The 27479-nt window shown below is 47.8% G+C and overlaps 1 protein-coding gene and 1 long non-coding RNA gene across 8 annotated transcripts; one reads left to right on the plus strand and one right to left on the minus strand.

Moving 5' to 3' along the window:
• Positions 1 to 977: 977 nt before the first annotated feature.
• On the minus strand, positions 978 to 22433 carry BCL6 (BCL6 transcription repressor). 5 transcript variants are annotated; one of them, XM_050964774.1, is made up of 11 exons: positions 22310 to 22432; positions 16168 to 16332; positions 12974 to 13012; positions 11666 to 11837; positions 9865 to 10086; positions 8744 to 9727; positions 8013 to 8194; positions 6583 to 6750; positions 4529 to 4659; positions 3662 to 3799; positions 978 to 2255 (listed from the first exon to the last, which is right to left on the minus strand). In XM_050964774.1, the coding sequence occupies exons 4-11, from the start codon at positions 11824 to 11826 to the stop codon at positions 2112 to 2114; spliced, it is 2130 nt and encodes a 709-aa protein (XP_050820731.1). In that variant the 5' UTR covers positions 11827 to 11837; positions 12974 to 13012; positions 16168 to 16332; positions 22310 to 22432; the 3' UTR covers positions 978 to 2111. The 5 variants fall into 5 exon arrangements, with proteins under 5 accessions (XP_050820731.1, XP_050820730.1, XP_050820733.1 ...); XM_050964773.1 differs by lacking the exon at positions 22310 to 22432 and adding an exon at positions 19345 to 21421; XM_050964776.1 differs by lacking the exon at positions 16168 to 16332 and having other exon boundaries at positions 9880 to 10086; positions 22310 to 22433.
• Positions 22434 to 22630: 197 nt separating this feature from the next.
• LOC127056688 (uncharacterized) lies at positions 22631 to 27090 on the plus strand. Of its 3 annotated transcripts, none has more exons than XR_007775871.1 (2): positions 22631 to 23589; positions 26983 to 27090. It is a non-coding gene; the product is annotated as an uncharacterized LOC127056688 (long non-coding RNA). The 3 variants fall into 3 exon arrangements; XR_007775870.1 differs by having other exon boundaries at positions 22631 to 23580; XR_007775869.1 differs by having other exon boundaries at positions 22631 to 23543.
• Positions 27091 to 27479: the final 389 nt, after the last annotated feature.

Here is a 27479-nt window from a genome sequence, read left to right on the forward strand (position 1 = left end):
TTTGTTGGCAGTCTCATGATTACTGGTGTCTCCTCCTTTGCAGCTCCTAAAATACATCCCCAGTGAGACTTGGCCAGCCAAATGAGGACTGGTGTTGCCACTGGGGTGTTATGGAGTCATGAATGGAAGAAGGTGGGTCCCTCTGGTTGCAGGTGGGAAGGGTGGAGAGCCACAAGAGAATCTGTATGGCCTAGACCACATCTTTAGCTGAGCTCCTGAGCTAGAGACCAGGGACTCTACAATTCAACATCAATCTAGCCCTTCAGTGCTGACCATCAGGCCCCCTAAAAAATGGAAAAATGTTGACTTCATAGCTAGGCACATTAGTAACAGTGGTCTGATTTTCAAAGGTGTTGAGCATTCACAAAGGACCCAGTGGAGTCAATGGGAACTGCAGGCTACTCGTTGGTCGTGATCTAGCAAAGCACTTGAGATCATGCTTAACTGTAGGCAAGTAGCATAGGCCCTTGAAGTCAACAGAACTACTTGGGTGCACGCTTTGCTGGGTTGGCGCCACATGCCTCCGTCGGGATTAGGGCGCCTTTCCTGTGACTTCAGTGCATTTTGGATCAGAGCCTTAGTGACTAAGTTCTGGTCTATATTGGGGGGTAAGGGGGAGGAAATCGATCTAAATTATGCAACTTCAGCTACGTGAATAACATAGCTGAAGTTGACGTACTTAGATTGATTTACTGTGGTATCTTCACTGCAGTGAGTTGACTCCTGCCGCTCCCCTGTCGACTCTGCCTGCGCCTCTCGCCGAGCTGGAGTACAGGAGTCAACGAGAGAGCGCTTGGAGGTCGATTTATCACATCTAGACCAGACGTGATAAATCGATCCCCGCTGGATCAATTGCTGCCCGCCAATCCGGTGAGTACTGAATACATATCCTAAGTCTGGACTGTTCCAAGTGAGAGAATTTCAGATCAAGACATTTTAAGCCAAACAGACAGAAGAAGATACCCCTCACTCCACTGTACTTTACTTTTCATCGTTTTATTCTTGTATTTGTACAGCTATATTTTACAGAATGCATTAATGCAGTTTAGACACAGCCCAAACCCTGTCTCCCGAGATTGTTCATAACACAAGCATGTAAAATAAGACAAAAAAACAAAAAAACAAAAAATAAACCCAAAACACAAAACATTCCCCGATAAACAGTTCTGCCAGAGGACTCCTTTTGTAACATCAGGCTGTACCTTAAAAAGGAAATTGGGCTCATACAGTTCATACATTGAAAACGTCCATTGAAAAGAAAGGCACCGTGCGAACCACATTTTACATATATACAGACTGAAAACAAAAACAAAAAAAATTACACTTTATTATTATTTTAAATTCCTTCTGCAGCTTTGTTGGTTTAATATACACTTTGTTTTGTAAATGTAAACCTTCACTTGCAAAAAAATACAAATACACTGATGCATTTAGACAAAATATTTTCTTACTTATACAGATGCAATACTTTAAAATATCTTGTTAAGTGCTCTACCACACTAAAGAGTCTCAAATCAGCATCTGCCAGCAGATGCTAAATCAAGCCTTTAATGCATTTTATATATTTTTAATATATCTTTAAGGTCTATATATATTTATTTTATATATATATTTATATTTATATATATATTTACAGCTCTGCCATAGATTCCTTCACCTTTGGTTAAAAAAGTTAAAGCCCTCTCTTCAATAGCACACAATTCTTCTCTTCTCTTTAAAAGAACACACATTTTGCATACAAAGCAAAAAAAAAACAAAAAAAAACAAAAAAAAACCAAACAAAAAAACCCAACTGTTCCCGTAAATCAACATTACATTCCTCATCTTCAGACTGTGAAGGTTAAACACTCCACTGCACAGACATTTTTTATACACATTTAAATCTGAATAAGTTTTTTTTCAGTTTCACATAACTGGGAAAAATAAAAACAAAACCCGTGTATTTTTTAATATTTTTTCCCACCTATCTGCACTATGGGCTTAGAGGCACTCCATCGTGTGATGAAAGTTTTAAAGTGTTAAAGTGTTACAAGTATCCTTTGGATATCTTTCTCCCTCGCCCTCAGACACCCCTTCCTCTCACCCGCCCCGCAGAGAAATCCGCCTGGCTTTCAGCAAGCCTTGGGCAGTTCTGGTGGCAGCTCTGTTGTCGAGACACGGTATTGCACCTTGGTGTTGGTGATGGCGCCGTGTTTCTGCCGGAGGTGGAGCCGCAGCTGGCTTTTGTGGCGGAAATGCAGGTTACACTTCTCACACTAAAACCGAAAGGATGAGGGAAGCACTGTTAGCTCGAAAGTTTACAGAGCCATATGTAATCTAGCCACATATATGCCCCCCCAACCCCCGCCCTTGTCGCCTCCCAATCGTTCATTAATGTGGCCTCGCAACATGGCATGGGAGCGTATTTTACAGATGAGCAACTGAGGCCCAGAGAGGCTCAGTAACTTGCCCAAAGCCATGCAAGGCATCTGTGGCAGAGCCAGGATCTGAACCCAGGGCCAGCGCCTGAATTGCCAGCCCATGCTTCCGCCTCAATTTTAAAATATCATCATTGCCGAGACACTAACGAAAACACTGACACCATCTCCCAGCTGGTCACTTCAAACACAGTGAGTACAATTAATATGAAGCACTTGGCAGGTCTCTAGTGCCTCTGTCGAGGGACTCTAAATTTTGTCCTAATTAATGATTGCTCAGGATCACAGCACCCTGGACTCCCCCTTTCTTCAGAATGGGAGAACAGCATCAGAGAGGTTAAGTGACCTGCCGGAGGCCACGCAGCAAGTCAGTGCCAAAGCTAGCGAAGTAGAGCCCAAGGGTCCTAGTTCGCCTGCTTTAGCCTCTAAACCACAGTTCTGCCTTGTGTAAAGAGTCGAAGAGGCTTTTTTCTGTCCTCTTTCACCCTAACTATTCCCACCTGCTGATATTGCTACATAAGATCTTCTGTGCAATCTCCCTGTGGGTTGGATGGGGGCTCCCAAGAAGATGCATGGGAAGAGGGTGCTACATGATATGTGCCACTCCAAGCCCCAGTCCCTCTGAGTTTTGGTAGCATCTACTCATGGTTAGCTCCAGCTAGTTGTATTTGAGGTTAAGCCCCCCATGTTATGGGCTTCAGGGTTAAAAAAGCATCCTGGGCCAAGCTCACTCCTGGGGTAACACCACCAACTGCACAGCATCATACCCTAACCAGTGAATAGCCCTCACTCAACACAATTATGCCAGGGATGAGTTGAGCCTGGAGGGGACGTCTCAACAAACCTCTCATCTCTAGCATCTATGATCCTCCGTACAGTAGAGAAGCAATGTCCTTTGTCCTCTACTGTAACGTGAGCCGCGGCCCTTCGAAGGAACGTGACCTTCTTCGGTTGGGGAAGAGGAAGAAGAGAAAAGGGGTCGGGGCTGTTCCAAATACAGCTCAGCCCATCAAAATGCTGTCTCAGCAGCAGGCCTCTAGTTTACTGTGTGCCAGAGGGTAGATGGGGAGGGGAAAAGGAGGTGTCCTTGGGGACAGTCCCAGTGGTCAGGACTGATCCATGCCCGGGCGATGGCAGCGGTCAGTGCCAGACAACTTCTCCCCACCATGGTACATGGCCCTTATGGCTGCTAGGGAGTTCTGGCTCTTGGTCGCTAGCGTTGATAATGCCGGGAGGTTACTTACATGGTATGGTTTCTCTCCAGTGTGGATTCGAAGGTGACTTTTGAGCGTCTGCAGGTGCCGGAAGCGTGTGCCACAGATTTCACAGGGGTAGGGTTTTTCGCCAGTGTGGATTAGCACATGAGCTCGGAGATGGGCAACCTGTCGCAGAGGAGATAGTGTCAGAAAACAGGTCCCAGAGGCATGCTTGCCACATGCACTTCACATTCAGACCAAGCTTCCCAAGCCAGTCCTATCAATCCTCATGCTTCAGGGCATTAGCTAGACAACAGCTAGGGTCAGGAAGAAATCCTCCTCCCATCCACTGGCCACGAGAGGAGACACTGGATCGGACTGACCATTCGGTACAGCAGCTCTGAGATTAAAGGCAGACTCTAAACCTAATGGATTCTGCTAATAAACCAGCTTCACCAAAAGGAGTTTGAAAAGCTGCCATCTCTGTGGACAGAGACTGTAACCACGAGCCCAGTCCTTATTACTCAAGTGACCATCCGGAGAGCTATCTTCCTAGAGTATGGAATCCTAGATCAGACTCCATGGCCATAAGCTAATGAATGTTTGCAGTAAAACCCTTTGAGAGCTCGAAGGGCTGACAGCACATGGAGAAATGTCAGAGGCACAGATCTGTTTAATTGAAAAACAATGGACTAGCTTCATTGACCTGCCAAGGGTAAAGTTCAAGGGGCCTGCATTTGCTCTGCAACAGCATGGGATCATCACCAGGCCCTAAGCAAGGAACAGTGCCCCCTTCGGGGCATTTCCCATGTCACAGACACGCAGCAGAGCCCCAGGCCCCAGAGCCCCTGCTCTGGGCAGGAAGACGCATCCCACTCTCCAGGGGAATTGCAGAGTATGAAGCGGGATCCCCACCTGGACAAATCTGGCCCCGCAGGTCTCACACTTGTAGGGCTTCTCTCCGGAGTGGATGCGCGTGTGGGTCTTCAGGTTGGCCGGCCGGTTGAACTGGGCTCCGCAGATAGTGCAACGATATGGCTTCTCACCTGTCGCCCCGCCAGAAACAGAGAGACACCAGGTTAGCGCACAGTGTCCTGAGCTCCCCAAAGCTTCCACTAAAGTCACTAAATCACTATATAGTCTACAAGAGAATGGAAAAGACACGGGCCTCCTAGAAACACCCTACAAGCATTGCCCCTGCAAAGCCCAGGGCAGACTCCCTGCTGTGTTCCAATTCCTTTGCTCGGCTTCGCTCCCCTTAGCTGGGAATCCCCCTGGTGTGTATGTGATGGGAGTACAGCCATCGTAGTCTGTCCTACGCCAACTTCCTCACAGGCACTGGAGGCCAAGGAAGCACAGTATGGCATGCTTCAGCTATCCTCAGCTGTCAGGCAGTCCCTTGGAGGACCAGTGCATGTTAGAGCAGCCCTCAGGCTGCTCCAACCTGCACGCAGAGGTGGGTTAAGAGACATGGAACCTACTGCCTAGAACATTTGGGTGCAGCAGAGAATCTGCTCACTGTCTGTGTGGCACACCCACTGCACACTGGTATTTATGGCAGGCAACTCTAGCAAGATGCGACCCTCTCCTCCTCCTCCCAGAAAGTTATTCGAAGAACTACCATCTGGGTCAGATTGTGAAGCACAGCCCTAGAAATCAGGGCTACCAGGCAAGTCTGTCAGCTTTGCTAGACAGGATTAACAATTCAGCCCCTCCTAGTCCAGCAACAAGCAATATCATCCAACTTTATACGGTAGCTGGGCGAGCAAAGCAGAGATGCAGCAGGCAGATGAGATCTGCATGGCTCCGTTGGTCTCTGAATGGTTTCAAATACATTTGATCCAATTTCTGGTCGTTTCTTTGGCAAAGTGAGCAAGGCTGAGAGAGACTGAGGATGGTTCATAGCTATGGAGTCAGTAGTAACTGCACTCCAAACCATTCAGCCTCAATTATTCCCACCTGCCATCTACACAAAGGTAATCGTCATTGGATCTTTGCCTTCCGTTGCTTCCTTGGGATGGATACAGATAGGCTGAAAGGTTCATAGGCGGTTTATTTTTTCCTCCTCCTGCCTTTGTTTTTAAATGAAGAATAGCTTGAACATCAAATTTGCTTTCCCCTGCTTTTGCTGGAGGACGTGTTGAGAATCTCAGGGGACCTATATTGTGAGCTCTTGCACTTTACGGCTCCGATCCTCCACGTAAAGTCAGGCAATGTGCAATTCAGCCCAACTGAAGGAGGAGGGAGGCTGGGTCTTCAATCCAAACTTCCTTTCCCCAAAGTGTTAGTTGGACATCGATATTCTGAGTGTTTACAGAAACAAGTCAACCCCCTCGATATTCTGAGCAGCAGCTAAACCCCTGATCTCTTCCTTTCTCATCTTTCACTGGGCTGGCTCAGACCATTTCAACCGTTCGCCAGTCACCAGGGATTTTGCCAGATTAGATGGCACCCAACTTTCTAATGGAAAAAACAACCAGACTATTTATTTTTGTTAAAAAAAAAAAACCTCTCTCAGCCTCTTTATCCATCAGAAAAAGAGCCCATAGGGCCCATCCCCCACCCCAAACACTCGGAATGGGACAGCCAATACAACTCACATGTGGAGAGAGACCCACATGCTAGGCAGCACCTAATAGTCGAGGATCCCAAAGTACTTTGCAGCTATTAAGCTTCACAGCCCCCTAGGGAGGAAAACAAGTATTCCCCCATTTATAGTTGAAGCACACAGGGGTTAAGCCATTTCCAAAGGAGCAGAACCCAGGAGTTCGGGCTCCCAGGAGGCGGCTGAAGATCCATGACCCTCCTTTATCAGGTGCTGGGGTGCTTTGCTGTTCCCTCACAGGGTACGGATTAGGCCTGCACACAAGGCAGAAGGGAGCTGTGTCCTGGATCTGCTGCTCTGGCACTCGGGTGCCTTTTAGGACCAACTGCGACGCACCGCCATGGGCTGGCACCGGGAGCTGTACCTGTGTGAACGGTTTTGTGGCTGGCTAGGTTTCCCTTGTAGCGGAAGGAGGCCTGGCAACGGTCACACTTGTAGGGCTTATCACTGTGCGCCTGCAGGGAGTGTCTCTTGAGGGAAGCCTCTTCAGAGAACCTACAGTCACACTCGTTGCAGAAGAAGGCTCCGTTTTCTGTCGGGGACAGAGAGAGAGAGGCGGGGAGAATGAATGAGATCAGCAAGCACATCTCCTGCGTGGACCGCGGCTTTTGACAGGGCCAATGAGCCGGTGGGGAGGTGAAGCCAACGTGTCCAAGCTAAAGTCTGTTTCACGAGGGTTCGATGGAGTTGGGGGAAGCAGCCTGGGAGAATGAAATCAGCAGCACTTCCACAGCGTCCGTTACCTGTTCCGTCATACATACACAGCAAAAATCACCCATGGGGCTAGCCAGTAAACAAACCAAGCAGAGGTAGTGTCTTAGTAAATAGGAAGCAGAGGGTGGGAAGGCCGCTTCATGATGGTAGTTTCACTGTATATGAATTCAGAGTTCTAATCTTTGGGGGAACTTGGGTTTTGAGCAGCAAATGAAATCTTCCATTTTTCCCCAGTGAGTTGGAGGATGGGGACAAACAGATTTTCACAAAACAGAGTTCTGTAAGCCTCTTAAGAACATAAGAGCGGCCATACTGGGTCAGACCAAAGGTCCATCTAGCCCAGTGTCCTGTCTGCCAACAGTGGCCAATGCCAGATGCCCCAGAGGGAATGAACAGAATAGGGAATCAGCAAGTGCTCCATCCCCTGTCACCCATTCCCAGCTTCTGGCAAACAGAGGCTAGGGACACCATCCCTGCTAACAGCCATTGATGGACCTATCCTCCATGAACTTATCTAGTTCTTTTTTGAACCCTTTTACAGTCTAGCCCTGTTAATCCACAACTGCTCCTCCAGACTAGAGACAGCTCCGTGGATTGATGAGTGAGGCAGATAACATGGCCATGTCCAAGTGTGGATCATTTCTTTCTGCCTACCTCAGTCCCCCTCGGCAATTCTGAGTGGGTGTGGCATTGTTCACTTCCTGTCTTAAGCTGTTGGGAGACGCTAATTACTCTCAACTAGCCCAAGCTGCCTTGTTAGAGGCAGAAACCAATTCCCATGTATGCTTCATTCAGCCAATTAGAGGGTTTGGAAAGCACTTTGAGATCCGCTTGGAAAAGAGATGGCCTGAACCATTGAAGTTCAGATACAGGATTTGGGTTCAGCCCATTGTAAAGACCAACCCCAGCCTGCTACTCCGGATGCAGGCTCAAACATGCCCAGAGTTCTGTGGGTGCTGCAGCCAGGCCCCTCTCTCATGTGGCGGAATGGCATTGTGGGAGCATCATCCCACAGATTCCAGTGGCGCCCCCATCTGCCAGCTGCAAGGGAAAGTGTGGGAGGACGGAATCTGGACTTACCACAACTGGAGTCGGAGTATTCGGAGTGGGTTTCGCCCATTTCCTCTCCAAAGGTCGAGCCAGGGGTGTGAAGGCACATCTCAGAATGCTGGGGGGACTGGGAGCCACAGGAGCTGCATTTTGAGGAATGCAGGTACAGAGGGGACTGCCCCTCACTGCTCCGAGGGGACCCATCCAGAGATCTGTGGAAGAAGAGCAAAGCCAATTGGAAGGTTTTAGTGACACCAGACCACACCGCCTCCAATCAGCCCAGGCATGAAGAATACACACGCATTTCTAAGCGGACCCTTAAAGATGCCCCAGCTGCGATCAGGGCCCCATGGGGCATTCCCTCTACAGGGCATTCAGCAATCACACTTCATTCTTTTATAGTGCCCATCCCACAAAGATCTCAACGCACTTTATAAACGTTCCGCTTGGATAGGTAACAGAAGAGTAAACCAAGGCACAAGATTTAGGTGAACTGACCATAGCCACATAGTGAGCCAGGACTCCTAGTCCCTGATGTAACCATCAGCCTACACTGGGTGTGGTTACACAGTTGGGAAACATACATTACTGGCTAGATCCTCAGTATCAACTGGCAAGGCTCCATTGAACTCACTGATTTACACCTTCCGAGGAACTGAGGTAAGAGGTTAGCTCACCAAAGATGGGCATCTACCCAAAACATGAATAAAACCCAGCAGCGCTGCAAGGAGTCTTGTTTCCTCCACGGGGGTCCACCTTACCTGTTCACAATGTTGTTGAGCCTGCTTGCTTGTGGGATTGTCGAGTCTTCCCCATTCAAGCTCAGCTTGGTTGGGGACTGGATGTCTAGATTCTCAGGTTCCATGGACTGCTGGCAAACCGACGCAGACACGTACGAGCGAGGGGAGAGGGTCCCCGCTTCGTTCTGCTCGGCACCGTCTTGCTTGGTGCTCTGGTTGAGGTTGTTGAGGACAATGAATTTGTACTTCTTCCAGTTGCAGGCTTTGGGGTCGGTCGGGCTCTTGGTACCCAGAGAGCCAGAGCTTTGAGCAATGCAGGCGTTCTTGCTGCTGCTGGACTCGGTTGGCGAGTTGGGTTGGCAGTCTGATTTCTGGGGGCTCTGGGGGCTGATGAGACCCTTTCGGTTCATTGGTGTGTTGGTTGGTTCGAAGTGTTGGCTTATCTCGTCTTCCGAAGAGGTCCGCTCTTCTTCTTTGGCCGCTTTGTCACAGGCGAAGTAGGGATTGTTTCGGAGCGAAGGTGCGACGGGCTTAGGACCAGCGGCTATGCTGTAGTGCATGTCACTTCTGGCCTCTTCGGTAGCAGCCTCTTTTGGAGAATAGATGGTGGCATAGCACGTGTTGGCTGAAAGATCGGTGACGGCTCTGGTGTAGTCTGCAGGGATTGTCCTGGAGCTGTCACATGGCAGCGTTCTCTCCTTTGGGAAAGGGTTGACCCTCGAGACATCCGGCAGGGGCATCCTCGCCTCTCGCAGCTCGTCGTCTAAGAGGAAACCGTTGACTGGAATGGGATTGTATCCAGTGTAGGAAAGGTGTGATCCAGACAGGCCACTGTACAAAGTGGAGGCAAAGGCCCTCCCATCACAGAGAGGCGTGTTTCGGAGAGGCATGTTGTTCTCTGAGACTTCCCGGCTCCTGTAAGCCATCACCTCCGGATGACTCAGCATCCGGCCCGTCAAGAACTCTTCCCTTGGCGTCTTCATTGCACAGACCATTTCGGCTTCGCTGCATGGAGACAAAAGGAAGGGCGTTACGCCTTATTCCCAGCCTCTGAAATGAGCGGTCAGATGCATTGGCAATTCCACCCTCTGCACCCCTCTCCCCCCAAAACAGGCTCTCCAACTCAGCCACAGGTGTCTCACCTAGACTTGACAAACCTTCGGCAAGTGTCGACGACGTGCTCCATCTGCAGGTACAGCGCGGTGGCCATGACGGCCATGATGTTGCTTTCCCTCAGGTTGAGGCGGGAGGTGTACATAAAGTCCAGCAGGATGCAGAATCCCTCAGGGTTGATGTCTGGGGCCAGAGTGATGATGTTCAGATTGCACTTTAGCTGGTCGGTGAATATGCTGTAGAAGAGGCCGCTGCAAAGGGGAGAAGAGATGGGAGGGGAGAGTGAACCCAACGTTGCAAGATTTCGGAAGAAGAGAGGGGAGAGGGAAATTATTACAGGAGTTCTCCATCGAGACATCATGAACTCTCCACCTCCGCCCTTTCTACATTGCGACACTGGAAGACGGACGGGAGGCCGGCCCCAGGGAGGTCCTGTTATGGAAAAGGTTGAGAACTCTGACCTAAGTTAATTTAAAGACCCTCCATAGATTTGCATCACAGAAATCCTCTCACTCCTCCCCACGTCTCCTGCTTCCTCTGATCTAGCATTAAATTCTTCCATTGGTCCCCCAAATGATACTGCTGACTGCAAGCGCCTTCTCCTCTGCAGCTCCTGCCATCCGGAGCAGCCTCCCTGTATCTCAACTGCTCACCAGCTCTCCACCTTCTCCACTTAAATGCCTTTTCTCCCTTGCCTACTTCTCTTAATCCCTCCTCCTGCATTGCACGGTCTGTTTTTTCTCCCTCTGTGAGTTTTTGATCTCTGAAACCGCATGGGAAAACACGGTTTGTGTCAAATGCACACTAAATATTGCACTGTCATAAGACGTTTATGCAAAATACAAATTGTTGATACTCTGTTTATGCATTTTTCCATGCCAATGGCCTCTCATTTCCTCCACATTAGCGCCCTCTGATAAAACGAGGCCCAGCGACAATGCCAGTAGATGTGGCAGGTGTTTTATTTACAGGGTACAATAGCGAATGGATCCTTCGGTCAGTGGAGAAAGGAGCAAGGGCAAGTTCTGGAAAAGAGTAGATGAAAGAGGGATAGGATTGAGGTCTTCAAATACTTGAAAGGCTGCCATAAAAAAAAATGTAGAAAAGTTGCTCTCTCTTGCCATAAAGGGCAGGACAAGAGGCAGTAGGTTCAAACTACAGCACAGCAGATTTAGATTAAATCTCAGGAAAAACCTCCTAACAGTAAGAACAGCAGGACAATGGAACAGACGCCCAGGGAGGGTGTGGAAGCTCCTTCATTGGAGGGTTTCAAAAGGAGACTGGAGCCATCTGCCTTGGGTGGTTCAGACACAACAAATCCTGCATCTTGGCAGGGGATTAGACTAGATGACCCTTGCGGTCCCCTCTAACCCTATAGCTTTATAATTTCAAAGGAGCAATAATACTACACTTCTAAACTTCATTGAGATGTAGCCCTTGACCGCTGAGGAGATACCTGGCTCTGGTGGTTTTGGTTGTCTCTAGAGATGGGAGCACAGTGTCTCTAGATCTAGAGACTCTTCCCCAAGGTTGGAGAGGGTTTTGGTTTGGACGATACCCTGCAATGCAGCATTGCAAGAAACACACTCGTTTAGCTGCACATCAGTATGCAAACCAGCTAGACCGAAGAGCTGGGCACGATGGACTCCAACCCCTGCCAAGCATCTGCTACTCGTGGATGTGATCACAGGGCTCGGAAAGGCAGAGCTGGACCCTGGGATGTCAGACGTGCTGTTTATCTGACGGAACGGCGTGTAAACACAGAGGAAGGAAAGGGGGCTGGGCAGGGGTTGTGGGGAGAAAGCTACTGTGTCATTAGCCCCTCTTCACCTGCAGGCCATGAGGACAGTTTTGTGGGCTCTGAACTGCTCCCGGTTCACGATGATAACGACATCGGTGAGGATATCCCGGCTCCGAAGGCGGTTGAGATTGAGAAGTACATCACTTGCATGGCGGGTGAACTGGATGCAGCTGTCTGCCGGAGAGGCCATCTTGACTCTGCCTGAAAAAGAGAGAAGAAACATAGGACCATGAAGTGGCTCAGAACGCATTATAAAGCAGGGCCCACAGGCTGCTATTACTCCAGCAGGGGCCACCCTGAAAGGCAGTGTTTGGTCAGAGCAGCAACAGACCCTCAGCTAGAGAAGAAATAATAATAATCTAGGATGCAGCCACATTTCAGCTTCCATCTGCAGTGGCCATGAGCACCAGATTGTTCTGCTGATTGTTCCAAAAAAGGGGGCAAGTACTGGAGGGGATTCAGCACGAGTCCCGTCCTCCCACCCGATGGGTGAACACAACAGGACCTTCCTGGGGAATAGGTGGGCAAGCTATACCATCTCCCCATTATACCTCAGACCTGCTGCTGCTCCCAGTGTGGCTAAGCCAGCAGGAGCTCTGCTCTGCTCAGCTCAGCTCCATTGGAAGTTGCTCTTTGAGGATCTCAGAGGAATAGCAGGCAAAGCAAAGCAAACTCTGGATGCTAACCTGCGGTTGTTATTAGATTACATACTTTATGGTTTGGTCTCACAGCTCTGACATGTGTGTCATTCCCACAGACGTCAGGGCAGCCAAACTACAGGATCCAGCCATGGAAATTAGAGCTACTCAAAGATCCCATACAAAGCTACAGGTGTTCAGCACTTCTGAAAATCCAGACCAAGGGGTCTCAAGTTGGGCATCCAAAAATTAGTGGCTACTTCTGAAAATGATTTGTCCAGCGTCACAAATCAGTGGCTGCACCAGGAACAGAAAACCCTGGTCTCCCGATACCCAATTCCCTAGAATCTAGATCACCAGGGACTCCTAATTCCAGAACTCTGCTCCTCTTCCCTCACCAGTTCTTGATGTGAAGCCTTCCAAAACACATGTTCTCTTTCATCAAACTGGAGGGTCTGCCCCAGGCCTTTCCCAAGAAGCTACCATCCATCACCTGAAATTCCACACTGGAATTTGAATCTTAAATGCCAAATTCCTCAATGACAGGATTAGTTCCATCCACGGTTCCACTGCCGGCGGTGGGATATGAATGTGTAATTTTGTGCAGAGCAGCCACTCTCCTGAATACAGATTCTGGCTGGGCCTAATGAAACACTTCATTCAATACATTTAAAAAGGCATGAAATTAAATTTACATACCCAATGCCTCAATTCACAGCCCAAAAGTTTCTTTCAAACCTACAAAGCAAGCACAAGAAAACAAACCAGATTAGTTCAGAAATGTAAATGATCTGTGGTAGGATGCAAGCTTGTTGTTTTGATGTACATCAGCAGGATGCAAGCTGAAGCTAATAGCACTTCCACTCTCCAATAAAGTTAATTTGTTTCTCCCAGTACAGTATGTTCTTATTGCAACCACAGGCTTTGGGAATCTAATCATAGACTCTTCCACACCCTCTACCCCAAACCATGGGTGTATGCCAAACAGCCTTTCATATCTATGAGTCAGGGACTCGAGGGTAGCTGGGGAGGGTACAGGAGGAGTCAAACAAGAATTCATTTACCACTTCTTTCAGAGATGCCTCTCCCCATTCCCAATATTCCCACTCCTTTCTTATCTCATTGCATCACATAGGGCTGTAAGACTCTGTCCCCTCCCCTTTCATTTTCCCCAGAAACTGAAAGGGGTCAGGAATTGTTCTCCTTAGTGTAGCCACCATTCTTCTGAAGATTTCAAAGCACTTTGGAAACATGAAACACTAGAAATTGCTAATGATTGGGAAACTGAGGCACTGAGATGTTAAGTAACTTGATTGAGGTCACATAGCAAGTCAGTGACAAAGCTAGAAACAGAACTAGTCTCCTTTTCTGAATGCCAGAAGATGCTCATTGTCCCCACCTGCTGGCTTTGGGGAGTTAATACAGTTGGGACAGAAACAAATTTCTCTTTTCCATTCTAAGAGAATTTTATTTTTCTTCGAATTGTAGAATATCAGGGTTAGAAAGGACCTCAGGAGATCATCTAGTCTAACCTGCTGCTCAAAGCAGGACCAATCCCCCAAACAGATTTTCCCCAGAACCCTTAATGGCCCCCTCAAGGATTGAACTCACAGCTCTGGGTTTAGCAGGCCAAGGCTCAAACCACTGAGCTATCCCCCCCCCCCCCCCTTACCTACACGAAGACAAATACTCCGTCCCCACAGTTGGCTTTTACATTTAAAAGAGGGGGAAAGAGCATCATAGCTGGTATTTGGCTTTTCAGATATACCCATAAACCTTTCCATGTTCACAAAGATGTGGGCCCAGAGATTTATGGGGCATGGGGAGGAGGAGGAATTAGTGTGATTTTTAATATGCTAAGACAAATGCATGACATTAAAATCCATTTCATACACTCCAATGACAGGAGTCTTCAGAGCGCCTCGCAGTCTCCCTATCTTGAAACTCTAAAAAAAAGTGACTCATTTCCCAAATACTGCAGACTCTGACCTTTCTGCATAGCCTTCTGTGCCAGCCACTTTCAGCGTTCACATGAAAGCCAAGAGATTTTCAGATAGTGCTAGCAACTGGCCTAGCTTCAAAGTTCCCACCCAGTGGAATGTGTAAGGGATGTACAACCAGGTCAGAGTCTGAGCTCAGTCATTTCAGTGTAAATGCCAGTCACACCTATGGGCTACTGGAGTCACAAGAGTCGCCCCTGAGATCAGAACAAGGCCCCCTTATAGGCTATGACATGGGTCTGAGAATGACAAAGCTCACCACGAAGTCCAGCCTGTTCCACGTCATGCAAGAAGCTCCAGCAATGGTAGAATTCTTTTACAGGGATGTGGCAGGAGGCCAACCTGCCCTGGGTGCTACCCGGTCCTTTGTACCATCCTGCTGCTGCCCTCCGGCACAGCTACAGCACCCTCGGCCCATCACCCACAGCCTCGCCACCCAGCCCATCTTTGGTCCACACGGGTGCCCCTCCGCAAACCCACTCCTGCCCTGGCACAGGCTCCTCCAGAAAGCAGCCAGATCTGGGCTGCTGACAGCTGAGCCGCCTTTTCCAACAAGGGACCCTCACATTGCACTTTGCAGCAGGGTCTGCCTCCAACCTGCTGCTGGGCTTGAGAATGAGGAAGGCGCTCCTCCCCCCTCCCCAAACACACCCTTGACCCACCTACCCCATATTAATCAAGCCAGATGCAGATGAACCCCCCCCACACACACACACACACAGTTTGGCCGTTGCAGTTCAGCAACAGTAAAGAGACTGTCAAGATTTGATGGCTAATATTTGGGGCGGGGGGGGGGGGGAAGAGAAGGAGACAGGAACTCCGAGATGAAAAATACCGCCGCGCCCCCCCCCAATTTCTCACGCTCCAGGGTTCACCCCGCCAAAGGCCACCTTTTCTGCGGGTGGGGGGGAAGGAGAGGACCCGCTTCCAAACAAACCCCCCCAGGTCACCCTCTAGCCCTGCTGATGTAAGGGAGGGGAAAGGAAAAAACCCAGCAGCAACCCCCCCGGCACAGAGACACCCCCTCGGAGCGTCTCTTTCCCACGGTACCTTGCCGCCAGCTGCCGGCCCCAGCCCCGCCGGTGCGCTGTGAGCGCCGCGTTTACACGGGGAGGAAATGCGCCCCCCGGGCCGGCGAAGGGCACGGCGCTGTCATTCCGGGAAGGCGCCGGGCTCCAGCTGCCCCGTTCTGGGAAGCCAAGCGGGAGCCGAGCCCGGGGCATGGCGAGCCCGCCCCCTCTCCCCTTTGCAATGCACCCCGGGGGGCTGGAGCGCAGAGCCCCGCGTGGGAGAGCCCAGGGGCCGGCCCCTCTTTCCGATCCGCCCGGCTCCCCCACGTGGGCGAGGGAGGGGGCTGCAGACACCATTGCTCGGGGGCTGCCGAGCCAGGAGAAGTGCTGGGGGGGGGGGGGCGCCGCCTAGGGGTCCGGGCAGCTCAGACCCCCAATCCCCCACCCGTGCCCAGCTCCCTCCCCCCGCGGCACTGAACCCTCCCCGCCCCCGTCCTTAGCAGGAGGATCCCATCCAGCTGCAAACAAATCCACCCACCACCGGTGGAGTGCAGCGGCCCCTCGCCCCCCTAGCCAGCGCCAGCCTGCGACTCGCCCCACCTCACCCACGCGGGGAGACGCTCCGCAAGCCAAGGCAGGCTGAGCCAGCAGGGCCCCTTTGCCCGCTAGGGGGCGCTCCGCCACCAGGCATTAAAGAGCCACCCACTCCCCCTCGGTCCATGAGTAGACAGCAGCAGAGGTCCCTGCCACGGGTCTGCTTTTAGTTTTGGGGGCAGGTGACCCAAAGCAGGAACCTCGGGGTCTGTCACCCCTTTGCACCTGCCGGAGAAGCAGAGCCCAGAGGGCACCGCCGGGGTCCCCACTAGTAGAGGGCAAGAGTCACCTGTGGTAAGAGGCTGCTCCTGCGACAGGGACCGCCTCGCAAGCTCCCTGGCTCTCAGAGCTTTCATTTGTTACAGAATGGCATGAGCCCAGGGGCTGTAAGAGTCCTTACGCTTTCACAGAAGGACTTCATTATTTTAGTAGCCTCCCAGGGCCAGGCCAACACCTGTTTTGATTAATAATAAAAAGAGAAAAAACATCTCAAAGACTTAAATACTGTGTCAGCGTAAATCAAAGAGGCTTTAGCTTCTCTTCCCCATCCCTTGCTCCCTTTGGCAACTATGTCACTAGCAGCATATTCAGCATTCTGCACTTTCAGGCTGGTCTCATTTCCTGCCAGCAAACAACTGCCTCTAGGAAATGCAGTCTATTACAAGGATAGGTTTATTATCAGCATTTGTAACCAGGAAAACTGCACCTGTCCTCTAGCACTGCAAGGTGCTACAGTGAATTTTAATATCTTCCTTTGAACAAGATTCTAAGCTGGTTGCACTTGTGAATGCTTGGAAATGGCCCAGTTTCAAGTCTGCACATTACTTTACATTTAAAAATAAAGAGAGGGAAGAATACCATTTCAAAATCTTATCGCTCTTGCCAAAATCTTGCTTAGCATTAATGAAGATGTAAAGCCAATAACCATCCCTGGAAAGTGATGAGTCAACCTTTTTCCAGGGCTTCCCACTAAATAAGACAGTTCGCACATTAATTTTTAAAATGAATACAGCAATGTTATTTCAATTGAAGTCAATGGAGTGACGCCAGGGAAAATGTGGCCCATTATCTCAAATATCATGTACTGTTTAAAGTAGCTTAAAAGAATATATTATCATAAGGGCAAGTTTGGACTGTGGACACATATGCAGGTATGCTCCAGCTCAGACTCAACAAATAAATTTAGCCCACAGAGCTGCTCCTAGAGGCAATTAGCACAGACTACATCTTTTTAAAATAGCACAGCATGGTGTATTTGGGAAGATGCCATGCAAGTTATCCTAAAGAATGGCCAGTCCTGTGACTCAGGGAGAAATGTCTCTCTTCTACCAACAGTTCTACAGTGCATTAGTCAATGGCCTCCTTCTGTGGTAAGTAAAATTAATGTCCTCATTGTGTCTGACTGATAATAAATGTAATTGGAGATGAAAGACTAGCCTAGAACACAGGGATGAGGGAGAAAGCCGACCACTATTTCCCTCCCCTCTTCGGAATAAGAGTTCCAAATGGAAGTTACAGGTTTTGCTGTAGTTCTACCAATCACAAGAATTGTTTAAAAATAAATCTAATACAAAAAACACAGGAGTTCTTTATGGAGGAGATTCTTGTTTAGGCCCCATAAGTCTGGCTGAAAGGTTAAAAAGGAGGAACTCAGTCAAGTCAAATTTTCCCCAAAATGAGTTTTTAAACAAACTTTTCCAAAATGTAGGACCCACTATTTTTTTTAAAGTTCCAACTAAAATTGTCAACACCTCCCCAGGCAGTGTTTGCATCCAAAATATTGCAGCACTAGGAGCTGAAACTGACTTTACCTTGATAATTTTTTTTTGTCCAAGTGGAGAAATAGTAACATGGCTATTTAAATTACTTTACCTTGCTCATCTAAAGTCCTTGTAGCACATTAAGAAAATGTTGCTTGAAATAGGATTTAAAAAAAAAAAAAGCCTTGGCATTATCTTAATTAAGTTTTGCCACCTGCATTTACATTAGTGTTTGTCAATGTGTTATCCAATATAGTATATTTCTTAAGACTTCCTTATAAAGGAGTAGGTTGCTGCCATGTGTGGAGACTGAAACCCTTCAAATGAATGCATAATTCTGCAATACAAGACAACCTGTATTAGACAATGATTCAGGAACAGCAGATGACCACCACAAGTATGAAATATTTTAACATGTGATTTCATGAAAATTCAGACAGAGCTCCACATGCAAGTATCAGTAACATTTTAATATGTACTTGGCTGTTTTCAGTTAGGCTAGTCAATTTCTGCGGCACTAGATGTGTCTCCATTCTTCACTGCTAACTTTAAAAAAAAAAAAAAAAAAGCTAGCTACAGTACTGAATTCAACGTGTTCGATTTCCCAAGCTTGAAAGATTAGCTGTAGTCACCAAAATTTTAAAAACATACCACTAGATGGCACCTTTTAGCTTTGTGGTAGAGATCTATAAAATAAAACCCCACAGCTGAGACTGGAAAACATAATTTTGTCAATGTAATTCTGTTTCTCTTAGAACACGTCTGAGCAACATTATTTTTTGAGCTTTTTCATCCTTGCTTTTCACAGCTTAAATAAGCTAGGCTTATTTTAGACCCAGGCCGAAGTCTTAAACCCTCACTATCCAGCATTTAGACTAGCTGGGAACACTAGCAATTAAAAAAAGGAATAAATACCTGGTTTTGGTGTTCTCTTTGAGAATCAACTCTCACTCAGAGTTCCTTCTCTTTAGGATAATAATTAACCAGTGAAATACCATTTCTTCTGATTATTGACTCAGACAGTCAAAACAGAGGGTGGGCATGGGGGGAAATGGATTTGAAACATATCCCAAGAGATCTTTGATCTACTTTGGCCTTCAACATGGAGCATTTCCCTAGAAATGCAGTCTATTCTTCCTGGAACAATGCAAGAATCCATTCTTCTGGAAGATCCTTACACAGCCTTAGAATATTTTAATCACTGGATTATTTGACAAAGACAGAAAATTTGAGGGCTTTAAAATAAAAAGAAAAAAAAGATGGATTGCTGGTTTAAAACACAGTTGTAATGCAAACTGCAGTTCCTGCCCCATGAGAAAAAGTTTTGCTTTAAAATATTTTTGAAGGGATTTCCTAGCTGTAAAACAAGCCCTTAAGGCCTGCTGGAAGGAAGTCTGTATTTATTCTTAAAGCACTTATCCCATAAGCCTTTAATACAATATTGTGAATAATCATTACATTTTAAAACATCAGGACAACAAGCAAGATGGGTCTGATGACAGACTCAAGGCCTGGGCCTGGAGTCAGGTGTCAAGTAAAACATCTTCTGGAGTCAATGACAATTTTGCACCAGTTAGAGGCTGCAGGATCCTTTTCTGCTTATCAGTGTAGATCTTCATTCCCAAGCCAGTTTAGTGCTGATCTTGCATCCAGTGAAGTCAATGGCAACACTCTTTTTTGGTACTTTATTTTTAAATCAGATTTACCTGGTGTATAAACAGAGCCAGATCCTGAGTTGGATGCCTTTGAAAGCCAGATTCAAAGAAGGGAAGAGAAGCCACAAATTTAAAAAAAAAAAAAAAAAAGTAGGATGTTTTTCTTTCCCTACTCTTCCTTCTAGGCCATCAAGGCTATTTCATAATATTTCAAAATATTGTGACAACAAACCAAACCCCAGATACATTCAAAAGGCGATTCCCTTGCAAACAGAGCGAGGTCGCTGCTACTCCACACACCACTACTTAAACCATTGAGTTTTCAAAACAAAGTTTCTCCCCCTTGGGGGTGGGGGGAGAAGAGGAAAGTATTTTGACATCAGGTCACATCTGTCATTTACACAACAAACTAACTGGAACTCTTCAATAAAAAGCAATCACACAGACTGTACAGATCACCTTGTCCCCACATTCCTCCCACCCCAACCGAAGCAATTTGCTTGGACACATTCCTATGGAGGAGGCACTTGTGCCATTTAAAAAAAAAAATCCCTTAAAGAAATTAACAAGGTGTGAGGAAAATGAACCCTTCAGCTCTGCTGGCACTGGAGTTTGATTGACTGCTTCTCCTTAGAGAAATACAGAGGTGTTTTCACCACCCTTCCCTCCTTATAATTTTTAAAAATCTCATCAGCAACCCCTTGACATGATCCCATATGTCAACAGGGATCGGATTTCAACCCTGGCTGGCTGAACTGGAGATTTCTGAAGAGTCACCCACCTCCTTTCTCCCCCCCATAAAGTTTGATACTTTGCACCTTGCATGGGGGGGGGGGCGTGCACTTTTGCAAAGCTCTGAGATTTCCAGTCTGCCCCCCTCCTTCCTTTTTCAAACAAACCCGCCCGCTCCTCTTTGCTGGTTGCTACCTCCAGGAATAGCGTGTGGAAAGGGGCCAGCTGGGACTGCAGATTTACGAGCGCCTGTCTCCACGCCAAGCGCGCTGTGGTAGTAAACGACGAGGAAAACAAGGGGAATTGTCCCTGGCTACTGATTTATTTTTAAGTGTTTAAAATGAAAGAAAAAAGCCACACACACACACACTCTCGCTCTCTCTCCAGGAAGAGACAGGGCAGCCCGTCTCCACTGGCGCTGCAACCAGCAACCCCGCTCCGGAGCCGTCCGCGGCTCGTGTTTACATTCCGCAGCAGCCGTGTCTTGGGTGCGCTGAGGACTTTAGCTGCACTCGAGGAGACCATAAACTAATTGGAAACCCATTAAAAGATTACACGGGTTTCCTGGCGGACGCTCGCCCTCTTGGACACGAGCCCTGGGAGTTTTCGCTCCCTTTCCACCTGAGCCCAGAATTATTTCGGAAACGCTGGTTTGATGGACTTTCCCCCTCAAGCTGGTAATAATCCAAATATTTTACATACATAGTAATCAGTAATTCAGTAGCCAGGTTTTTTTTTTTTTTAAGTCTCCTTAAACCACTTATGTCTTGGTCAAATATGCTTTTATTTCTCTAACAACAACAAAAACATCAAACCCACGATGGGGTCATTAGTCTATGAAATACAAACGTGATTCCTAAAAAACACACATGGACGTGGTCAGCTCAGGCAGGGAACAGTTAGTCGAGCCAAACAGTCACTTGGCACAATTACTTTGGGATCCCCCTCAAAATCTCCCGCGAGTCTTATCCAGCACTCCTGACTTGGTATCGCTTGGGTTGGCAGGACTAGACAGCCCCAGGCTGCCGAGTTCGCCAGCCCTTTTGCAAAGTCATCTGTTTGCATTGGATTGGGGAGAGAGGGGAAAAAAACACACACACACACACACACACACCCCGCCACACACGCAACCAAGTTGTGTTGTCAACGCCTCCCCTAGCACAGTCTAGAAATAAAATCGGGAGTGTTTCTGTGTCCCGCCGCTCCTGCCCTTCGCAATCATCCTGTCTAGTCTGAGTCCTGGTGCATGTGCCTTTGATTATCCCAACAGATTTTGCACCGTGGAGGAAAAAAACAAAACAAAAAAAACACAACAATGCAGCCATTGGGAAACAACCTTAGGGTCACGCAGCACCCAAAACACCACAACACGTACTGCCACACACCCCCCTGCAAAAGCGATCTCGCTCCCCACCGTCCTGTCAACACCCCCTCCCCATCGCCCCGAAGACCCCACATCCAGATGCGGCTGCAGGTGCAGAGCCCTCTGCCCCCGGAAGACGGTTCTTCCCCAACCCCAAACAAGACAGTGGAGGCGAACGTGTTTCCAATGCAATAATAATACAAATCGCCTGTCCACAAACACACACAATTCAAGCCCAACAGGGGTGTTCAACCAACTGCAGAGGGCGAGGCAGTGGGGCCCTTGCAAAGCGGCCGAGTTTGCTCGGAACATTTGTTGTTGCAAATCTGTGCTCGCTGCCCGCTGTCACTGACTCGGCTCGGGGAGGCTGGTGGTGGCCGGGCGCCAGGCGACGGAAGCCTCAGCCAAGAAAGGCGAGCGAAGCAGCCCAGGCAGCGAGACTCCGCGCCCTGCCCGGAGGGGCAGGGGAAAGGCAGCCCGAGGGAGGGCAGGAGCAGGAGGAAGCGCAGCCGGCCCTGAGCTAGACACCAAATCATCATCATCATCGCAGCAGGGCTCGGCGCAGGAGCCGGCCCAGAGGGAAGCAGCCCCGCGTGCAGAGCCGAGCCCCGAGCCTGCGCTCCCCGCCTGCCACCCTCCGGCGAACATTCCGGGCTCGCTCCGCAGCGACGCCTCTGCCTTGCCCGCACCTCTCCCCTCCCAAATAAATGCCACGCGAGGCCCCTCGACAAGCCCCCCGAACACCTGCCACGCGCGAGCGGGAGGGAGGGAGGCAGGCGGGCGGCCGGGCGGGCACGGGGATGGGGATGGGGAGAGAGGCGCCTGGCCACCTCCAGCCCCGGCAGCATTGAAGGGTAAAAAACCGGCGGCGGCGGCGGCGCTAGAAGCAGCAGCAGCAGCGGCGGCAGCAGCAGCAATCACCTGGTCTCCGGGCTTTCCTAGAAACTCCTTGCATCACCACTTCTAAGAACCCCCGTTCTAAGAATCAACACAGCTCGATTCTCGGAATTTGAGCTGCCGACTCTACCACTGCGCCCAGCCCAGGGGAGGCCACAGGCCACCCCCCTACCTGCCCCCTCGCTCCTCCCCACTCCGCCCTGCCCGTCCCCTGCCGCCCGCCGCTGGGACCTCCGGGGAGCCTTTCCGGCCGGGCCCCCCAGCCGGCAGCGGCCCAATGAGCGGGGGCTCGCCGCCGGGGAAGGGACGCCCCCCCCGCCGCCAGTGGTAGGCGCCGGTCTCCGGAGTCACGTGGCCGCCTGCCTTCTGTGACGTCGGGGCGGCTTCAATGTTGCAGAGTTCGGCCCGTGGAATTCTGAGAACTAATTTGCTATTCGGTGACATAAGAGAGATCCGGGGCTGAGGCCACCCGCTCTCGGTCGTGAAAGCCCCACAAGCACCGCCGGCCTCCTCGCAACACACCAGATCCCCCCCGCCCCCCAGCAAAAGGCGTTACAATGTAGGGACCTAGGAAAGGGTGGGGGGGGGGTTGAGCTTTCCATAACGCAGGAGGAGAGGGGGAAAAAACCCGAATAAAAAATGCAGGAGGAGGAGGCAGACGGAATCTCAGGCAGTCAGTAGGGAGGCGAGACGCAGGATCGTTTAACGTTATTTTTGCATCTGCTTGAGCAAGTTTCTCCTTTAAACAGATCCCGGGATCCTGCTACCTTGGACTCTTTTAAAAAAATAATGATCCATCTTTTTATGTATATATATTCTATCCACCTCTTTTTGGCTCTCACGATCGTTCAAGGGATTTACTTTTGACGAAAGAAGCTTTTTTTCCCCCATGCAGATCTATTTTTTAATCATGTTTTTGGCATTGCTTTTTTAATGTGCGGAATATCCTTGCTTTTGAAAGAAATATACTCAGAGGATAATGTTTTCGTTTGGTCCTTTTTTTTCCTTCCCTTTCCAGGACTCTTACGTGGTGGGTTTATTCTTCGCAGTTGTTGTCATTGTTGCTGATTCTTGCAAAATAGATTGTAAACAGTATGTCAATAGATAGCTGCCTCTGTGTAGATGTCAATGTCTAGCTACGGTAGTGTGCAATTTTTTGGATTATTTTTGTTTTTTAAAGTCGCTGTAGACTGTGTCAGGAAGGAACTGTAAAGGCCTGCTTTTGCCATTGGAGGAGACTTCAACCAGCAGTGAAAATGTAAAGACCTTCCAATCTGTGTTACTGAGAGTTGCTGGTGTGTGTGGTGGGTAGTGCGGTGGGGGAGGGAGACGGGGAGGGGGCAGACTGCAAATGTATTATTATATGGACCCTTTGGTTTATATATAAGCAAATGCATTGCATATTTATTTTCACTGTGAATCCACTCAGGCCTGGTCTGAGTATGTAGGTCAGCTGATTTCTATTGCAATTATTTATTTTTTCCCAGACCATTTTGAGGTAAAAGGAGCCACTGTTTCTGATGGCTACTTTCCACACAACAGAGAGAAAGGGGTGGACGGCTGTGTGTGTGTCTGAGTGATGGTATTTCATGTTTATAACAATTAATAGAAATTTGTTCACGAGAATAACCATCACAGAGTCACTGTGCCCTAGCTCCAGCTAATGCAATTTGCTTAGAGCAACTTATTAAATTACAAATGAATTCCACAAAGGCTGCAACCCTAAGACAAAGATATTATTGTACATTCTATGCTGCATTTTTTATTTTGCAGCAAAGTTCCTGAACCGAAATGCTCAGATCTGCTTTAAAGTAGAAAAAAGAAGGAGAGCCTTACTACCAATACTGCATGTCTAACGTTTAAAATAGCCCAGTAGCAAGTCAGGCCTCATACTAGGACACTTGAGATGATACAGACATGCTTTAAAGACGTCTTCCCTGTAGTTAAAAAGTAATATATAATTCAACATGAACAAGCATAGCTTTACTTAGATTGTAGGAGCTCAGGGACAGGGAAGATGCGTTTATCTGCATTTATCTTGTTTAACTGTGTTTGCAAAGAGCAGTGTAAACAAATGGTGCTATATAAATGGACTTAATAACAAATCATATAGTGATGATAATAAGTAGGCTTTTGTTCCCCTACGAGATGGAATTTATGAAGAAAATCTCTGTTCTGTTTGTTCCTCTCTGCAGTCTGATCTTTTGTTCTGCATGTATTGATCGACTGGCTGAATGCAATGTTTGCAGAAAGTTAGGAAGGAGCTAAAAAAAGTCCTAAAATTGAAGATTTATCATGATTGCTGTTCCAACTGGCATTTTACAGAGTTGAAATCTTGTCATGCATTTATACTGCCAAATGTAGGGTTGCATCAGAGTTTCCATTATCAGCCCCCTGTTTACAAGGAGTTATAAATCAGCTAGGAGCATTCCCTTTGAGCTAGGAACTTGGGATATAGGTTCTCAGATTGGAAGCAAATACTAGATTGTATTAATTTTTCCTGGGTGTCCCATATTCTCTCCCTCCTCTCCATTTCGCCCTTGCCTTCTCCTGGTTTCCCTTCACCCTCACCCAGTTAGTGTACCTTGAACATGCATTCCTTGTGCACCGAACGCCCCCCCCCTCCATTAAATTTCTATGGCGTTTCTTCCCCATACTCTGAAATGGGAGTTTTGAATACATAGGGAATGCAATATCCAGCACAGGAAAGGCTACCTAGAATACCCTTCAAATCCCATGGGTGCCACTCCTACATTGGCCAGAGGGGTCACCGCAGAGCAAGTCCGCCCTTTGCTTTCTTCACAGCACATCTAGCCCCTGCTGGGCCTGGGAGTGAGGTCAGAATTCCAGGCCAGATTTTTAGCCACATCTTGCAAAATGGCAAGGAAGTTTACTAATGTTGATTATATGATGTCATTCCTTTAGCGCAAAATCTGGCTGCATTTTAAGATGAAACTGGCCCTTGAAGGGGGAAGTTAACTGGAAAATAGGCAGGGAGTGGAGTGGATATAAAAACATGTAAACAACTAAATTGTTAACATTGATCTGCTGTGCACATGCTTTAATTTCTTGCATAATCTGGATCCAGTGCTTCAGATCTGATGCATGCAACCGTCCATTCTCTCCCCCCTCCCCATTTCCTTTTCGGTCCTTACACACATATAAGGACTGTAGGAGCAATCCTCATGATATCAATCTACATATTTTGTCCATACTCCACATCAATACAGTTACAATACTAAACATTAGATTTACATGAAGGACCAGGACAGCTCCCTTTGCACTGTGTCAGATCAGTCAGACCTAGGTTTCAAACCAGTGATGAAGACATGGTCACCCATCAGATTGGTACCACTACTTCAGATACAGGCTATAATTTATTATATTAACCCTAATATTCTAATCAAAATTGCAGTGGAGGTAATTCTGCCTACTTAAAAATCCTCCTATGGTTGGGAAAAGTTTATTCTTCGCTTTGCAGTTCTGCAGGTGTAATATAACTGCTGAGTTACTAGCCACCTGAGAGGCATGTCACAAGTGGCTCGGTTGTTTTCCCTATGTAAACCACTTTGGGATGAAAAGTACCACATACATGTAAATGATTATTAATAATAATACTTCCCCCTACAATTACAATTCTAAATTTAAGGCCATAGGAGTTGAGTATATTGATCAAGGATGGTAGATGGCCCTTAATACGGAATTAGTCAGGCCTACTGGGATATAGAATATGTTTTTATATGTATTTCATGTTCTCAGGTAGGCAACACATTTAACAAGGAGGGCTTGATCTTTTGATATATGTATATTTCTAAATAAATCTCAATTTAAAATTATTTTCATTTTTTTTAATTACTCCCTTCAGACAATAAATCCTACCTACCCAAATACAGATAGAACCACCAGGTCTTTGAAAAAAAGGGCCAGAGACAGAAAAGTGACCCTTAAGAAAGAACACTCCGTCTTTGACACCTTTCCTATGGCAGTTACAGTCGGATTGTCAGCTGAGCTGTGGAAATCCAGCCTTTTTATCAGCTTTGTGTCATAACATAACATTATTTAAAGGCAGTTTTGTGCATGTAATTTTATAAAATAAGGGGAGATTGCAAACTACATAGAGCAGTGTATTCCCTGATTCAATTGCATTATCTTGTTTTCTAATCTAACCTACTTTTCTGTCCGAGGTTGGTGCTTTGCAGGAGCCTGTCTTCGGTGCAATCTGTGAGCCCTTTTGTGGGTGTCTGATTTCTGTAATATGTTTTGGTTTCCAGTATGAATGTAACATTCAAAGAATATCATGACACTACTCTAGGTGTATGCGATCTTATCTACCTGACATTTAGTTTTATAACCGTCCAGTCCCTTGATTTGCATAAAATCACACAGTCATAATTTTTGGCATCATCATCATAACAAACTACTCGAGATTAGCAGCTTGCTTTTGCTCGCTGCCTGTCAGCCTGAATGCATGTTTTCCCCTTTTCTTTGCATTCGGACTAGGATCTTTCTGGATCTATTAATGTCGCACTTTCAAAAGGATGAGCACTTCTGCTATTATATCTGTGACAACAGCAAAGCTCTTTAATAAGTGTAATTGTTTAACTTCAAAACCAAACAGCCCAACACACCAGGCTCTTGCATCTCATTCTGTTTGAGTGTATTATTTTAAATATAGATCTCTTTGTTTTTATTTACAGGGAAAATCCACAGAACACTCTGCCTGATCCCAGAAGACTTGCCCTGGGACTGCTGTGTTCATTACAAAACAATCCTGCAATTAAAATAAACTCCAAGAGCTAAACAAACTGCCCCTGTTGCTGATCATTTGTTAATTTCAGCTCCTTATGCCTAAAACAATCCCCCCCCCCCCCCCCCCCCCAGCACTGGTATCAGAGGAGGCAGCAGCTGGAGTTGTGGAAGGAAGAGGGGGAAACACCCTAATGTTTGTAAACTACAGGAGGGGGAGACTGGGGGGTATTATTATGTTAAATAGTGTTTTTATTGGAGTATTCATGATCTGGCAGGGTCCTTCCTTCTGGGGAAAGGACTGGAAGTGGAAAAACTTGATTTGCATGGTAGGGCCTGGCTTTTTGTACACACCCTCTGTACACCAGACCATACTAAACCAGCTCTGAAGGCTGCTGCCGCTCACTCACAGTCCAAGAATGTGCATGGGGACTACACTGGTACTTTT

This window comes from Gopherus flavomarginatus, chromosome 8 (genome assembly GCF_025201925.1).
Source record: "Gopherus flavomarginatus isolate rGopFla2 chromosome 8, rGopFla2.mat.asm, whole genome shotgun sequence".
Lineage (NCBI taxonomy): Eukaryota > Metazoa > Chordata > Testudines > Testudinidae > Gopherus > Gopherus flavomarginatus.

Coding starts and splice junctions, on each gene's coding strand:
- BCL6 (XM_050964774.1), bottom strand. CDS start 11,826: ATGGCCTCTCCGGCAGACAGCTGCATCCAGTTCACCCGCCATGCAAGT. Junction 8,195..8,743: donor CTCAACAACATTGTGAACAG/GTAAGGTGGACC, acceptor CTTCTTCCACAG/ATCTCTGGATGGGTCCCCTC. Junction 3,800..4,528: donor GCGGGGCCAGATTTGTCCAG/GTGGGGATCCCG, acceptor CCTCTGCGACAG/GTTGCCCATCTCCGAGCTCA.